This window comes from Bidens hawaiensis, unplaced genomic scaffold (assembly GCF_021521415.1).
Source record: "Bidens hawaiensis isolate Kalapana, Puna unplaced genomic scaffold, B.hawaiensis_p1.1 tig00020574_1, whole genome shotgun sequence".
Taxonomy (NCBI): Eukaryota; Viridiplantae; Streptophyta; class Magnoliopsida; order Asterales; family Asteraceae; genus Bidens; species Bidens hawaiensis.
In genome coordinates, this window is record NW_027493150.1 from 186930 (window position 1) to 204029 (window position 17100).

The 17100-nt window shown below is 39.0% G+C and overlaps 2 protein-coding genes across 2 annotated transcripts; one reads left to right on the top strand and one right to left on the bottom strand.

Annotated features, from left to right (window-relative positions):
• Nucleotides 1-243: 243 nt before the first annotated feature.
• Nucleotides 244-2828, top strand: LOC143561163 (shikimate O-hydroxycinnamoyltransferase-like). Its single transcript, XM_077049290.1, has 2 exons — nt 244-741; nt 1881-2828. Exons 1-2 carry the CDS (start codon nt 307-309, stop codon nt 2760-2762), a joined length of 1317 nt encoding a protein of 438 aa, XP_076905405.1. The 5' UTR covers nt 244-306; the 3' UTR covers nt 2763-2828.
• Nucleotides 2829-3686: 858 nt separating this feature from the next.
• Nucleotides 3687-6565, bottom strand: LOC143561160 (protein ROOT PRIMORDIUM DEFECTIVE 1-like). The gene is made up of 2 exons (XM_077049288.1): nt 5046-6565; nt 3687-3873 (listed from the first exon to the last, which is right to left on the bottom strand). The coding sequence occupies exons 1-2, from the start codon at nt 6253-6255 to the stop codon at nt 3860-3862; spliced, it is 1224 nt and encodes a 407-aa protein (XP_076905403.1). The 5' UTR covers nt 6256-6565; the 3' UTR covers nt 3687-3859.
• Nucleotides 6566-17100: the final 10535 nt, after the last annotated feature.

Sequence of the window (17100 nt, forward strand, 5' to 3'; positions counted from 1 at the left end):
ACAATGTGAAGAGATGTGAGAGGGGGTTTGGTTTGGTTTGGTTTGGTTTGGTTTTCTAGAACAACATGAAGGGACACTATTTAATATAGTTGAAGATTTGGACACGGTATTGAGATTTGGTACTAGTCCAGACAACCATATGTTTTTAACTCTAAATCCTGTTCACAAATATTTAATAATACTACTTACTATTACAAGTTTGTCATCTTCTAAAAACATACCTACCACCTTATCCTATATATATAAGCACACTCACACCCAATCACAACTCGTGTCTTCTTTAAACCTTCTTCTTTTCCTTCATCAATGGGGTCTGATCACATGAAGCTGAACATAAACATCACAAACTCAACATTCATACGGCCTTCCAAGCCCACACAGGCTTCCACAAAGCAGCTATGGACGTCAAATCTGGACTTAGTGGTTGGCAGGATCCATATTCTGACGGTCTACTTCTACCGTCCGAACGGTGCCACCAATTTCTTTGACCCGGTTGTCATGAAGAAGGCGTTAGCAGATGTGCTGGTTGCCTTTTATCCGATGGCTGGTCGAATGGGTAAAGATGAGAATGGCAGAGTTGTCATTAACTGTAACGACGAGGGTGTTTTGTTTCTTGAAGCGGAGTCCGATTCCACGTTGGATGACTTCGGTGAGTTCACGCCGTCGCCGGAGCTGCGGCGGTTGACGCCCACGGTTGACTATTCCGGTGACATTTCTACTTACCCTCTGTTTTTCGCTCAGGTAATAATAATAATAATGCTTAGGCAATTTTCACTTGTTTTATGATCAGATCTAACACTTTAAGATCTAAAATAAATAGATGTTAGATCTAGGTGTGTGCACTGTTGGGTTTCAGTTTCCGTTTTTGAGTTTTACAGTTTTGGCACTTGTTAAGTTTGGCCCAAAATAATGAATTTGAGCCTAAAATATCTTGTTAGTGTTACATGTTTATTAAATTACTTGAAATAAATGTATAAATTCGGTTCGGCTTATATTACAACTACAACCAAAACCGAACCGTAAGTTTGGTTTAAAAAAAACATAAAACCAAGTCATTGGTGTTTGTTTTGATTCGGTTTAATTTTATCGGTTTTGAATCGGTATCTTAGATCCATCAATGAACAGTACTGGTTGATTATTATGTCACCTAATTTAGAAGTTGTTGATGAGATTGAAAGTGATTTATTTGATCCAACGAAAAACTGTCGGGTCTTAAATTAGAAAAGACCAATGTATGGTTGTCATGTTATACTCTCTTTGTTCTTGGAGGGGGTTTTACGTTTAGGTGGACCTGTAAATTAATGACAGAATTTGGCAATTAATTGGTGTTGGTTTTGACTCTTTTTTGTTTACTAGAGTATTAATTGATTTGCATTTGCTCAAATGGTTACTTGTTACTCACGTCAATAAGATCAGATCATTTGACTACAAATCATATTTGAGCTTAGCTGTCTGGTTTTGGGCTCAAACGTTTCTGAAACCAGTTTTTTCGGTTTCGGTCTTAATTAAATCATTTATTAATGTCTTATAAGTTACTTAAATCGTCATTTTTCGGTGCTTTCATTTCGCTTTAGTTTGGATGATGCAAAACCAAACCTAAAATCGGTTATTAAAATATATATAGCCAAAGTGTCGGTTTTTGTTGGGTTCGGTTACGACTGTTACTCCCGTTACAGTTCGCTTATTTAGGTTTTGTGTGCACCAATAGTAAAACCGGGCAGAAGCATTTATTTTACCCCTAAAAATCCACCTAACTTTACATGTGCAAGGATTTAAACTCACTACAAAACATTATACTATTAGACCATTAAGTAAGTTATGGGTTATTGTTATCATTTTTTTTATTGACAGTTATTTATTTTTTTTTTTGCGACTTATAGGTAACACATTTCAAATGTGGAGGAGTTGGTCTTGGTTGTGGTGTGTTTCATACATTAGCCGATGGTCTATCCTCAATACATTTCATCAACACATGGTCCGACATGGCTCGGGGCCTTTCCATAGCCATCCCACCGTTCATTGACCGCTCCTTGCTTCGTGCACGCGAACCACCCACTCCCACGTTTGACCATGTCGAATACCACCCCCCTCCGTCCATGAAAACCGCTCCCAAATCCACCCGAAAACCGTCCACCACGATCCTAAAGCTCACCCTTGATCAACTCAATGCTCTCAAAGCCGCAGCCAAGAATAATAGTGGAAACGTCAACTATAGCACGTACGAGATCCTCGCGGCTCACTTATGGCGATGCACGTGCAAGGCTCGTGGGCTCCCGGATGACCAACTAACCAAACTTTACGTGGCTACTGACGGGCGGTCAAGACTGAGCCCCCAGCTCCCCCCAGGGTACCTAGGCAACGTGGTGTTCACCGCCACACCAATCGCCAAATCAGCTGACCTCACAACCGGACCATTGTCCAATGCAGCATCGTTGATCCGGGCCACTTTGTCCAAAATGGACAACGACTATTTGAGATCCGCCATTGACTACCTTGAGGTGCAGCCCGATCTCTCGGCCTTGATTCGTGGCCCGAGTTACTTTGCAAGCCCAAACTTGAACATAAACACGTGGACCCGGTTGCCTGTTCATGATGCGGATTTCGGGTGGGGTAGGCCCGTGTTCATGGGGCCCGCTTGTATATTATATGAGGGGACGATTTATGTTCTACCGAGCCCAAATAATGATAGGAGTATGTCACTCGCGGTGTGTTTGGATGCTGATGAGCATCCATTGTTTGAGAAGTTCTTATATGACTTCTAAGGAATGTGATACTTGTTAATTCTATCATCAAGATTTGTGAAAAATGAGAAGGGCAATATTGGATTTTATTATTTTTTTTCCTTCTATTTTGGATTTTGAATGCAGGCAATTAGCTTTGTGAGTTATGACAACTTTATAGTGTACTGGAAAAGGAGGCTGAGAATTAATATATGTACAAGTACAACATGTCACAAAATCAGATAGTAACTTAAAAGGACAGTAAGAAAGCAAATCAGTCCAAACCAAATGTTCTGGACAAGGGTGTTCCTATATAAAATGCATGTGTTTTTCTGTCTAAGAAGGTAATTAGTTTTAACAGCTAATTTAAGGGCACTACCTGTATCCAGGTTTGGAAACGATATTAATTTGCGTTCACCATGGATAATGAAACAAAAAATGAACCTGCAAAATCATTATGGGTTATGACAGTAGAAGAGATTCATTCACAATGGTAAATAAAGGCAATGGTTATTCTTACACCCTTTTTGGTTATTCACACACCCTCTTAACACACACGCTATCTATATATACACCCTATAAAGGGTGTATGAATAACACATCGTGAATTGTTTCTGACAAACTTCCATTTAGGTCTGAAATATTATTGGATGCATTTTCACTAAAAGATGACAGTTTTAACTTCAGTATATTTCGTCTCATAACAAGTTATTTCGATAGTAATATATTTAACTTAGTTGAACAATACATCAAAATTAAACATCTAAATAATTACTTAAACAAAATTAAACATCAGAAATAATAATAATAATAATAATAATAATAATAATAATAATAATAATAATAATAATAATAAATATATAGAGTAAAGAATTAACAAATACTTTTCAATACAAATAAGCAAAATGTACACAGTATTGATTCCAATTTATATGAATATAACAAAATATACATAGTTCTGCCTAAATGTGGCATTTTTTTCTCTCCACACTAAACATGTTTTCAGCATAAATAAGAAAAACCTTACTTGCTAAACTTATGTTATCCATTATCCAAGCCAGGACATTAATTCTACATAACTTCTGCACCATCTCTATTTCCATCTTCCCACCAACAAATGAGTAATAGAATTATGTGGCTCAAAGGATAGCTCCTGTTATGCATTATAAAGGAAACAATGGCATAGTAAGCTAATAATTTTTTAAAAAAAAAACACTATTTTCACATCAACATAAACACATAATCATCTCCGGTATGATGTTGTCCAAATATTTTGGTGCCGAATGGTGGCTTAGCAATTGGAGACCTAAGGTGGGACCCTTCAATACCCCACTAACAAATGGGATCATATAAAGCGCAGCATGTGCTGGGCACATGGCCTTCAAAAGATTATGGTGCGAAACCAGATCGAACCTAGGACCTCTAGGTGGCAATGATGACTCATAGTTCGTAAATGGGTTAATTTGGCCAAAATAAATTATAGCTTACGGGTTCATTTGGGTTACCTCAAGTTAGCCAACGGGTCAATTACTCAATTGAGACTACTCGAATTAGTTAGTGGTTCAATTTGGATTAGTCTAATTAGTAAACGAGTCAATTTGGGTCTACCACTCTACTCAAATTAGTCAACGGGTCAAGATGGACAATTAATATTAAACTTAACTTGCAAAAGGTCCAAATGGGTAAACATCACCCATAACCATAGTTTGTCTCCACTCTCCACCACTTCTTGTCATCCGTCGGCACCCACCGACGCGCCCACCACCGTTCCGCAACTCCGCCACCGACACGTCATCACCATCGTTGCCACTCAACCACCAACACACCACCAGAGTTGTCACGTTTAAAACAACCAAATCATCATTTTTATACAACGTCTTGCTTCGACCCGAACCAAACTGACACCTTCTTAAAACGACATATTTTGACCTGAACTCATTTTACTTATATTCAGTTTCGACCTGAACCAAATCCACGTTCTTTTTCATAAACTGACCCATTTTGACCCAGACTCAATTTTACTCAACCTGATGTGACCCGATCCCATTCTGGTCCAACCTGTTTTGACCCGTCATCTGAGCCCGCCTGACCCGCTCATTTTTGCATGCTTAGTAAGCACACTCTACAATTTTTCTTTCATTTCATTTTAGTTGAGAGACACGTAAGAGTTAAAAAATATCAATAATCTAAATGTCATTATGAACCATGTAAACCCTAGCATAGAAATATATTAGCTTATAACGGCTACAAGTGATACCTTCGTAAGAAACTAAGCATACAATCACCATCAATTATGAATATAATTTTACAGATGAAATATATTACCTTCATCGTTTCCCGTCTCATGTAGATCATCATCCTCTTCACTTTCACTCTCACTTGAGCTCAACTTATAATCATCCGACCGCAAACCACGTCTCCCCAATATCACAAGGTCTAGAAGCTTCCTTCTAACAACATACACCGGATTCGGATCAATCAAACACCCTCTCTCATAAGCTTCCCTAAGAAACACAGTGTGTCTTTTCCCCTTAGTTGACAAATAAAACATTCCCGGATGATCCAAGAACAAATCCCTAACATTCAAATCAATCCCAAACCACTTCCTAAAATGACTAATCTTCTCAACTTCAACCGTCTTCTCAACAGTCAAACTCAAGAACTCATGAACAACTGCAACCGCTCGTTTCTCAATTTGCATAACTCCAGTTTTAGATCTCTTGTTAATGGTTGTAAACTCATCATACGGCCCGGTGTATGGTAACTTCTGCCATTCTTTAACTTTAGCCCTGAATTTTTTCTTCAACTTCATACTTGGAGGATAACCATGTTTAAAACTAAACCTCATTTCGGTTCTATCAACACCACAATCGTCTATACAACACTCCATCATCCTCCAGTTTTCAACCGAAGCGGTTAACTTTTGAATATTATGCCTAGTATTAAGCTTGATCAAGTGAGTATTGGGTTCATGTGCATCAAGAATCTGAAAAATGTGAGGATTTTGGGATAATATTGAATCTTCAAAGTCATCAGGAAGACCAAGTTCTCTCCACACTTTGAAAATGGCTCTAAGTGGGAGTGTCTTTGATGACGACATGGAAAGAAGCCGGGTCAAACGGTCAATGATAAGCGGGTGCGTGTTGTGAATGGCTGCAGCTTCTTCTTTTGATATTTGTATTGCAGTTGAGGTTAGTTTACAGTAAGGTTTGGAGAGTGATGGGTCGTAATAGATGTGGAATATGCGGGGGTATTTTCGTAAAAACGCAGTGGCGCCGCGGTTGAGGTGGAGTTTTTGAGAGAGGCGGTTGAGGAAGTCGAGTGAGACTGAGGGCGGGTTGGTGTTCGGGTTTGCAAGAATGAGGTCTTGAATGGATATGACTTTTAGTAGGCTCTTGTAATGGTCCATGAATTTTTCAAACGTGGCGTCTCGGAACCGAGAAGCCACATACTGAGACGAGGTTGTTTTGTGGCGGTTGGAAAGAAGTGAATGAGGGCGAGTGAAAGTGAACTTTTTGATAAACCGGGTTGCCATAGTTAGGGGAATGTTGATAGTTTAGCTCATACATGAAAGTAGCATATTTTTAAAACTTTACTCTCACTGGGGAATTTCATCGAACACTTGGTGGGCATTAAAAAAGCAGGCAAAGAATACACACATAACATAGCAATATAGCATATGATGAAACTAAATGCTACTGAATTAGGAAAATGTGAAGCGTATTCATGTTCATAGGCTCTCACCAAGTATTTGTTAATTAATATAAACGAAAATGATAACTCTGTGGACAAATATTATTGGGAGAAACAGAGAGAGCGTAGATTGGTATGGGTTCACTTTCTCTCCTCCTAAACTGATATAAATAGTTTATAGTTTGTACATTTATAAAACCTTTTATCCAACAATGGATACCTGTTAACAACTCGCATTGGCTCGAGCTTACGTATCCGAGTATCCAAAGACCAGTAACGGGGCCGGAACAAGCTAACGCGTGTAGAACCCAAGTCAAGGAACTCCTTGACGCGGGCATCGTACGCGTTAGCAGATATCAAACATGGGTTGCAAATCCCGTCATGGTACCGAAATCTAACAAACAATGGCGCATGTGCATAGATTTCAAAGACTTAAATAAAGCATGCCCCAAAGATTATTATCCGTTACCCGGAATTGACCTTAAGGTAGATTCGTTAGCACCGTTTCGCCTTAAATGCTTCCTTGATGCGTATAAGGGGTACCATCAAATCCACATGGCCGTTGACGATCAGGACAAAACCGCATTTCGGACGCCCGATGGCACATTTTGTTATCAAATGATGCCATTCGGACTTAAGAATGTCGGGTCCACATACCAACGCCTGATGGACAAAGAGTTTCATGCCCAAATTGGGAGGAACTTGGAAGTCTACATGGATGACTTGGTCATCAAAAGCCCTGAGCCAGAAGCGATGTTGAAAGACATCGAAGAAACTTTCAACACGCTCAGAAAGATAAACATGAAGCTCAATCCGAGCAAGTGTTCCTTTGGGATGGAAGAAGGGAAGTTCTTAGGAGTCATTGTTACTAAAGATGGCTTCAGAGCGAACCCTGAAAAGGTCGAAGCCATTATCAAAATGGAATCACCTACTACCATCAAGCAAGCTCAGACACTGAATGGACGACTAGTCGCACTTAACCGCTTTTTGGCAAACCATGCGGATAGGTCGTTCCCATTCGTGTCAACATTGAGAAACTGTTTAAAGAAAACGCACTTCCGCTGGACACCAGAAGCGGAAGCAGCTTTTCAGGAAATTCGGTCACGCTTGATCGAACTCCCAACGCTCACAGCACCAGAAGCGGGGGAGGAATTAATCCTATACCTTTCCGCCACAGATAGAGCAACCGGGGCAGTCCTGCTAGTAGAGCGGAAAGGCATCCAGATGCCAATCTACTATGTTAGTCGTGTCCTAACAGACGTGGAAACCCGGTACTCTACCCTGGAAAAATTAGTCTTAGCACTTGTACAGGCTTCACGCAGGCTAAGACGATATTTCCAAGGTCACCCAATCACCATTCTCACCAACATCAAACTTGCAAACGTTTTAGGCAAACCCGAGTTGTCGGGACGCCTAGTCAAATGGGCAATTGAGTTGGGGGAATACGCGATAAAGTACAAGCCAAGACCAGCCATAAAAGGCCAGGTCTTGGCCGACTTTATTGTAGAAGTCCCCGCTTCGCGGGAGAAAGAGTGCCAGGAGGAGGCTCAACCCTCTCCAGCACAAGACATCAATGTCTGGCGACTCTACACTGATGGAGCAACCAACAACGAGGGTTCAGGCGCAGGGTTGAAACTAACCAACCCAGCAGGCCAAGAATACACTTACGCTATTCGACTGGATTTTCCAAGTACGAATAACGAAGCGGAGTATGAAGCATTCTTGGCCGGGCTGAGAATTGCGCGTAAGATGGGAGTGAAAAACTTGGAAGCCCACGTGGATTCCATGTTAGTAGCCAACCAAATAAACGGGACGTACACGGCCGTGAACGACACGATGGCCCTATACCTCGCACAAGCAAAAACCCTTATGCGTGATTTTAACGATTGTAAAGTCATACACGTCAAGCGTAGCGAAAACAAATCTGCGGATGCGTTAAGCAAGCTTGCATCATTAGCCTTCACCCACTTGGGAAAGGACATCCGCATTGAACTCCTTGGAGCACCATCAGTCCCGCACAAGGAAATCTGTGTCATCCAAACCGGCACAGAAACGTGGATGACACCAATAATAAATTACCTTGCGGCGGGTATACTGCCAGAGTCAAAAACACAGGCAAGAAAAATACGCTGTAAAGCACTGAACTATCAACTCATCGATGACATCCTTTACAGACGTAACTTTCTTGGCCCACTCCTAAGATGCGTGGACAACCAAGATGCTGGCTACCTCATAAGGGAAGTGCACGAGGGCATCTGTGGAGTACACGCAGGTCCACGCGCTGTTGTAGCTAAGCTAAACAACGCGGGATACTTTTGGCCGGGGATGCATACGGATGCGCTGGCATACATCAGAAAGTGTAGGTCTTGCCAACTCTACGCACCCAACACGCATCGCCCGAAGAATGAACTTGTTCCAGTCACCTCTTCATGGCCATTTCAGAAGTGGGCCATCGATGTGACAGGTCCATTTCCCACAGCAGCAGGGAACGTTCAGTTTCTAGTGGTAGCCATCGACTACTTCACCAAGTGGATAGAAGCAAAACCCTTAGCCCAAACAACCGCAAAACATATCAAAAAATTTATTTGGGAATTTATTATTTGTCGTTTTGGACTTCCACAGAATTTGGTGAGCGATAACGGCACCAACTTTGCTGACAAGAAGCTACAAAAGTGGCTGGAAGAACTTCAAATCACCCACACCTTTACCTCAGTGGCGCACCCGCAGGGTAATGGTGAGGTGGAAAGAGCAAAGAAGAGCATCGTCGACGGCATAAAGAAAAGACTCTTGGAACACAGATCCGGCTGGGTGGACGAAGTTCCACACGTCCTTTGGGCAAACAGAACGCTGAAAAAGGCCAGTACGGGAGAAACCCCGTTCAGCCTCACTTATGGCACTGAAGCCATGGTCCCGGTCGAAATTGGTTTACCCTCACCAAGGGTCTTGATTCAGCCAGAAGACAATGATGCGGAAAGAAGGTTAGACCTTATGCTAACCGAAGAACGCAGAGATTTAGCCGCAGCGCGTGAAGAGAACTACAAGCGACAAATGCAAAAGTACTACAACACGCGGGTAAAACTCTGCAACTTCAATGTGGGAGACTACATACTGCGTAACAACGAGGCTTCGAACCAAGAACGCCCAGGAAAGCTGGCCCCGGTCTGGGAAGGGCCATACATTATCAAAGAAGTTTTGGGAAAGGGCGCATACCGGCTCGAAAAGCTCGATGGCACCCCCATCCCAAGAACATGGAATGGAGCTCAATTACGCAAATGTTATATGTAGATCAATTCCAAACTTGTAAAGAAAAGGCCTAGAGCCACTTCTAATGGAAATGATTCTCCTTTATCATATTGTGTTGATAGCCTTACCTTTATACTTATGAACTTTCCACACTGATATGCCGGTATTCACCGCATAAATAAGTGTGAAAAAAAGTAAGTCGTTGCGTGTGGAAGGCGGCAAAACCCGCATAAACACAAAAAACGGCAAAAATTTCTAAGAAAAAGATGAGGAAAACCTTCACGCAGGTCAGTTATAGGTGAAGTTTGGTCATCCCACTAAATGAAAGTGACGGTCCTACCCGCACAATCATGATAGAGGAAACTGAACATCAACCTATTGACAACCGCGCGTCGAAAGGTTAACTTATTTAAAACACTTAGAAAATTTCTAAGGAAAAGATGAGAAAAACCTTCACGCAGGTCAGATATAGGTAAAATTTAGCCACCCTACTAAGTGAAAGTGACGGTCTTACCCGCACAATCACGAAAGAGGAAGCAAAACTTTAACCTATTATCTGCCACGTTGAAAGGTTAACTTATCCAAACTACTCAAGAAATTGCTAAGTTAAACTAAAATATGCGTGAAACAAAGATTCAAAAATAAGAGGGAATATACCCCCTTACCTTGGTAACCAAGAAACCGTAAGACAAGTGCGGGTACAGTGTCAAGGCGAAACCCTTCACATACTTAGCACCTGCAGGGAATTGAAGCCAAGAATACCTTGGTAACCAAGAAACCGTAAGACAAGTGCGGGTACAGTGTCAAGGCGAAACCCTTCACATACTTAGCACCTGCAGGGAATTGAAGCCAAGAATACCTTGGAAGTCAAGTAACTATAAGACGAGTGCGGGTACAGTGTCAAGGCGAAACCCTTCACATACTTAGCACTTGCAGGGAATTAAAACCAAGAAGGATCTTCTGGGCCATGCTTGTGGAAAGGGAAATAACATCCCCGCATAGCGGGAACGTTGAGAACTAGATTGTTTGAAGCTCCAAGATGGAATTGGTTGTTTAACATAATTGATCACTATGTCTAAAACTACCAAAACCTCGTGGAGAATCTACACAAGTGAAACTCAACGCTCCTGACTTGCGAGGAGGTTACACACCTACCCGCATCATACCCAAAGATCAAGCAGAAAAGTCGGGAATTTCTGCACGTGACATTAGGAAAACCGCGGGAAGAATCCCCACGGAAAACCTTAAAACTAAAAACCCTTTTCAAAACCCTTTGCTTAAGTCCAAAAGTTCACCTCACTTATTAACAATTCATGAGAAGAACATTGGACTGGGGGGACTTGAAGAGGTAGGTCCCAGCAGGGCCCAGTTGGACCCGCAAGACTCACCTTGAAGAGGGACGTTTTCGCAAAGACCAACTGGTTCCGCAGGACCCACCATGCTCAGAGAGATGAAGACCTTACGCGCAATACGCCAGCTGTTCTCGCAGGAAAAGCCTCCCAATGGTGAAGTACCCCGCCTGTTCCCGCAGCTGCGGATACAAGCCATCAGGGAAGGCTACCCGCACTAATAGCAAGGCTACACGCACAAGGCACTAACTCTCAATAATTCAGTAATGTCACCTGAAGAAGGAATGAGCAAGGCGGGAATACTCCCGCCCAAATGAGCCAGTCCGTACGCTTCTGGAGGATCTTTTGTACTATACCTGCCAAGGTATGGACAAAATAGACAAGATCTGACCAAAGCAGCCCATGAACCAATCACAGGGTGACAGCTCACTGACAACAGTACGACGAGGAGCATGCTCTAGTACAAAATGTCACTATCAGCCGCTGCCTACTCACCAACCCTTGTCGTGGCACGTACATAGCCTGCAGTTGGTGGAAAAGGAATAGTACACAGCTGGCCATGTCACTATCAGCCGCTGCCTACCCACCAACCACCAGCATGGCACGTGCGTAGCCCACAGTTGGTAGAAAAGGAATATTATACAGCTGGCTGTACCTGCTTGGAAACTTACCTTCGGCTATAAATACTCCAACACCTTGGAACGGTATCATATCTTATCTCATACTCACATATCTGCTCTAGCTATTTCTCTTAATATACACTTATATTCAGAGCAATTTAGTCTGATTCTCACGCCGGAGGGTGGTCACAAGGAGGAGCCCCCCCTTCTCAGTGACGAGCTCACGGTGTCTGTTTTGCAGGTCATCAGAAGAACAACCATCTTTGCCAGACCTAACCTTCGTGGGAAACATCTACTTGACCCTAAGATTATCCGTAATCTGCCGGGGTCACTTAGTGTTTCTTCAAATTTAGAATATATCGTTGATTTTATTCTTATTATAGTTTTTATTGTTAAGGTTGTTTTTCTACAAATGCTAACAAAAATAAAAAGGGTGAGAAGCTATTATAAATTGACATGTGCCAATTAGGGCTAAAGGAAAAAAGGTATAAAATTAATACTACACATTTTCTCTCTCCCATGCAAGTCACATGTTAATTCTCCCATCGCTTTTAAACGTTTATAACTTTTCTATATGATATTTTTTATATTAAAATTCACCATAATATGAGTATAATTTTGTTATATAAAAATAAAAAATTTACGTCATTGTGTCTTTTAATCTTATCATTGTGTCTTTCTGTTTGTCAATGTGTTTTTTTTAATCATTGTGTCTTTCAACTGATCTTTGTGTTTTTTTAAATACTAATACCACCATTTGTGTAATAAATATGTAAATATAATGAAAAATACCAATGGATTATCTAATACAAAAACACAATGATGAATACATATTACACAATAACCTGAAATGTAAAACACAATAATGAATGCATATAACACAATGCACTGAAACGTAAGACACAATGATAAATACATATAACACAATGACCTAAAACGTAAAACACAATGGAATCTACATATTACACAATGATTTGAACGTAATACACAATGAACATAAATACTATTTGTCTCAACTTAAGTGAATGTTGATCACAATGACTAAAAAACAATGATAAGTGAAAAGACAAATGTTGAGCATAAAGACACAATGATGTAATTTTTGTTTTAATTTTATCTTTATTTAATATAAGTATCAATTGAAAAACACAATGACCAAAATTTATAAGACAATGCATAAAAAAACTCAATTAAAAAACACAATGAACGACCAACTAACACAATATAAAACCCACAAACTTTTTTTTTATTTTTATGTAACAATATGATATTCATATTAAAGATAATAAAACGTTTGTTATTATGGTAAAAAAAATCTAAAAAAATATCGTATAGAAAAGTTATAGCTGTTTTAAAATAATGAAGAAATTGACATATGTCTTGCATGTGGAGAGAGAAAGTCATAATAAATTATCAATGGATTAAATTACTTCTCATTTTTCTTATTTTTGTTGTACTTTGTATTTTAATTTTTCGCTATTGTTAATTAATGCATTTAAGAAAGTTTTAGGAGCAATAAATATTATGTTTTGAGTAAATCCAACCATTAAATGTCTGTCGATTTTTTTTGTTTGGTACATAATTACAATTTAAAATAATTGTAAACTAAATTAATTGGGTTAAGACTTCAAATCTTATGCAAAACTAAAACTTTCTTATACACAATCGTATTTAGAAAACTCTGATTTGTATGGATATAGATGGAAACTAATCATTTCTTTCTAGTTGGACAATATATTTTGTTAATGGTAAAAATAGAGAATATGTTACATTTATAGTTATTTTGTAAAAACCTAGGAATATAATTGATCAATATATAAGAATTGCAAGTTAAACGTAAAATAACTATGATACATGAAAGAATGACTTATAGTAGTTGATGTATGTTGAAATCCATCTTACGTACACTTCCCAATTGTTTTTCATCAAGAGTTGGTATTCACTAAAAATCAATTGTTTTTCATCAAGAGTTGGTATTCACTAAAAATCCTCTCTAAAAAAATAGGTACGCATCACCTTTATAACTTTTCATTAGTGAGGTAGAGCTGACAGTTTTAGTCACACTAAATTGGTCTCTTTTCTTTATGTTATAACAATCAAGGGTGGACCTAGCCCATAGACACTAAGGTAACTCTAAGTCAATTGACCATTTGACCCATATGTTTTTTTAACAAGAATACCTTACAAATAATTTCCATGATATAAAAAAATTGCATATATGGTTGGATTAGTAAGTATCTTGTGCTTTCACACAAGCAATTACGTTAAAATCTCATAAGTTGCGTTTTTAAAATTAAAGCCCAAGAAACTTGACCGCATTTTACTTTTACTTCATGTTGTAGCGTCATTGTGATGTTTATCCAAACCCATTAATCTTAAGCTTCATGTGTATCTCACTTGCTCCCATCCTTCAAATCAATCTTTATGCTTTCGTTATCCATATAATTTTCTTTTTTGTTTTAAGCTTCATTTATATCTCCCAATATGAATAAGGTGTTGTTTGTTTTTTCAGAGGTAAAACGTCTGCAGTCTGCGGACCACATCTGCAGACATCTGTAGCAAAAGAGGTGGACCAAACCTCTGTAGTCTGCGACAAGAATGACTATTTGTTTTTTAACATCTGCAGACTGCTAAATAAACTGAAATTTAAATAAACTGAAATTTAAATAAAAAATATCTTCAACATCCAAATTTAAAGAATAGTCAACAACACATAAATAATTTTCATAATACCACAAACATTTTTTAAATCAATCCAACCAACTCAATTAGACAACACTATATACATATAATATACATATAGACTTTCAAATGAACCGAACATTCATTGACCTGCTTGTTTACAAACAATTACATAACATAAGAAGTCTAGATTCAACCCCCCTATAAAATCTTCAGTCCACTCCAAATCATTTTCATTGTTGCAAATTTATAAACTTGCACTGTTGGTTGTTTGTAGTCACCTACTATTTCTTGTAGACTCTTCTAAAAATCACCATCACCATCACCATCACCCTCCACAATCATCAATAAACAATTTCAACCCATCCTTACAAACATTTGTCTGTCTATGATACAAACAATGAGATTTCAAGAACATATACCCAACAACAACAAGACAACAACAGACTATTGATTGTTCAGCGGAAATCGTTTAAGAGAGAGAGAGAGAGAGAGGCTTGGATCGTTGATGGCGGCGACGGAGATAGCCGGCGGCGGTGGAGGAGGAAGGCCTCCGGCAGCGACGAGGGTGGAAGCTAGGGTTGGGATGGAGAAGGAGGAGGGTGGAGCTGCAGGTTTTGATTATCTTTGTTGTTGATAATGAAAATAAGAAAATAAGAGAAGAAGAGGTAAGAAGTGGTAGGGGCAACACTTCTAGGAGAGGAGGACGCGCAAACGTTTTTAAATGAAACGTCTTCTAAAAACAAACACACTGCACAGCCCAACGTCTGCACGTGGTCTGCGCGGAAAGTGGAGAAGTGCTTTTAGTGAAAAACAAACAGCACCTAAGTGTTGAAAGTATATATTTATTTGAGTTTTATTAAGTGGATCTTAATGTTCAGATAATTAAAAATATAAAGTTCACACATATCTGTAAATACGTGACATCGTTATTACCTATTTTATTGCTAAGCTTTGAATTTAAGTCGTAAGTTGGTATATTCTTCAATTGGTATTATTAAGAATTTTTACTTCTTTAGAAACACTTTTAACAAGCAATGCGCACATGTTTTGGTCTCACTAAGTTGGTCTTGGTTATCACTATATCTTCTCATACTCTAATCAAAGGTGGACCTAGCTTATCGGCACCACAGTCAAGTGACCCTAGAGCTTTTTGATATGTAATGCCAAAAGTAAGTTGATTCTTGAAGTTATTGGACAATGACTCATATAAATAATTTTCACGATAGAAAAAAAAAATGTGGTTTGATTGGTATTTGTGAGGCACGTTGCATAAACAGCCCAGTTAAAAATCTCTTAGGCCCAAACTTTATTTACAAGTTTTTGGGATTTCTTAAGGGTTTACTAAGTTAAGCGCAACAAACCTTACCTCTTAATTTTATCTTATTCCTCTTCATACTTGTTGTCGTCAACGTGAATTTTTTCCTAATTCGTTTAATCTCAAGCTTCAACATAGCTCACTTGATCATATCTTTCCATCAAATCATTCTTTACATTTTGGCTTTTAAGTGATTTTCCATTTATTAAATTTCATTTATAGGTTTAGATGTGAATGATATTGGATTATCTATTGACTGGAATTAAGTTTTGGCTTAAGTGGAATTTAGCTTTCATTTTGTTGAAAGATATGAAGTTTATGCACATTTGTGGAATAATTGGAGGCGGCGTCGAAGGTCCGTCGAGGTGATGAGTCATCAACACATGCCATGCTCTATTGAAGTGGTATCCATCACATGCCAGTACGCTATTGATTGCTTAGTTAGGTTAACAAAACAGACCTTCGGGAAAACGCTAACAGTCCTTCGCCGAATCTAATTGGTAGCGAGACATCGGGGAAAATGCTAGCGGTCCTCCAAGACCAAGTTTATCATATTTGCCATTTAGCCCCTGAACTTTAATTTGTCGTAGTGACTGTTTGGTCCCTCAACTGTTAAAGTTGTTAAAATTTACTCGAACATTTTTGATACGTTACAAATGATTTCACAATCATAATCACTTGGGATATCAAACCACCTTCTTTGCCTCACATGTAGTTATTTTTGACAATATATACTTTAAACTTGACTCCATAACTTTAACACAAAGATTATGGTAACTTTAGATCGTAAGTTGTATTGTTCTTTTCAGAAGTCTTTAGTTAAGGAGACGCATATGTTATGACTTTAGCTCTTTGCATCAGCACACGTCCCATATTGGCATGTGAAGCATCACAACAAACTATAAAGTCATATGTATCTTCAACCAAGGTCAGAATATGTGTATTTCTCAACATTTGCTTTAAAATCTCGAATGCCTCATTTTTTGGGGGCTCACTCGTACTTACTTACGAGTCAGTGATTTTAAAGAGAATACTATACGGGAGAAATCTTGGATAAAGCTTCGATAATATCCAGTCAAATCTAAGAAACTTCTAACTTCGATTAGTGATCTAGGAATATTTCACTTAACCATTGCCCTTATTATCACATGATCTACTTGAATACCACTTGTGTTAACAAGGTGACCAATAAAATTCACTGCGTGAAGCCAAAGCTCACATTTTGATATTTCAGCAAATCTCTCATTTCTTAACATCTGAAGTTATATCCTAAGATGATCTTTATGCTCTTTTTCTGATTTAGAATAAAAAAGAATATTGTATATGAATATGATAATAAGTTTCATGGTTCCAACGGTATAATAGTGGAAATCCACACTACTACATGATACAAGTCGTGTTCTTGTTAGGCGCATCCATGTCACATGGCCGCCATGGTGTAAAATGGTATAGCATTTAGACTTACCAATATTTCT

Excerpts from the sequence above, each read along its gene's own strand:
- LOC143561163 (XM_077049290.1), top strand. The coding sequence starts at position 307 with ATGGGGTCTGATCACATGAAGCTGAACATAAACATCACAAACTCAACA. Across the intron at positions 742-1,880 it reads ACCCTCTGTTTTTCGCTCAG|GTAACACATTTCAAATGTGG; the intron begins GTAATAATAATA and ends TGCGACTTATAG.
- LOC143561160 (XM_077049288.1), bottom strand. The coding sequence starts at position 6,255 with ATGGCAACCCGGTTTATCAAAAAGTTCACTTTCACTCGCCCTCATTCA.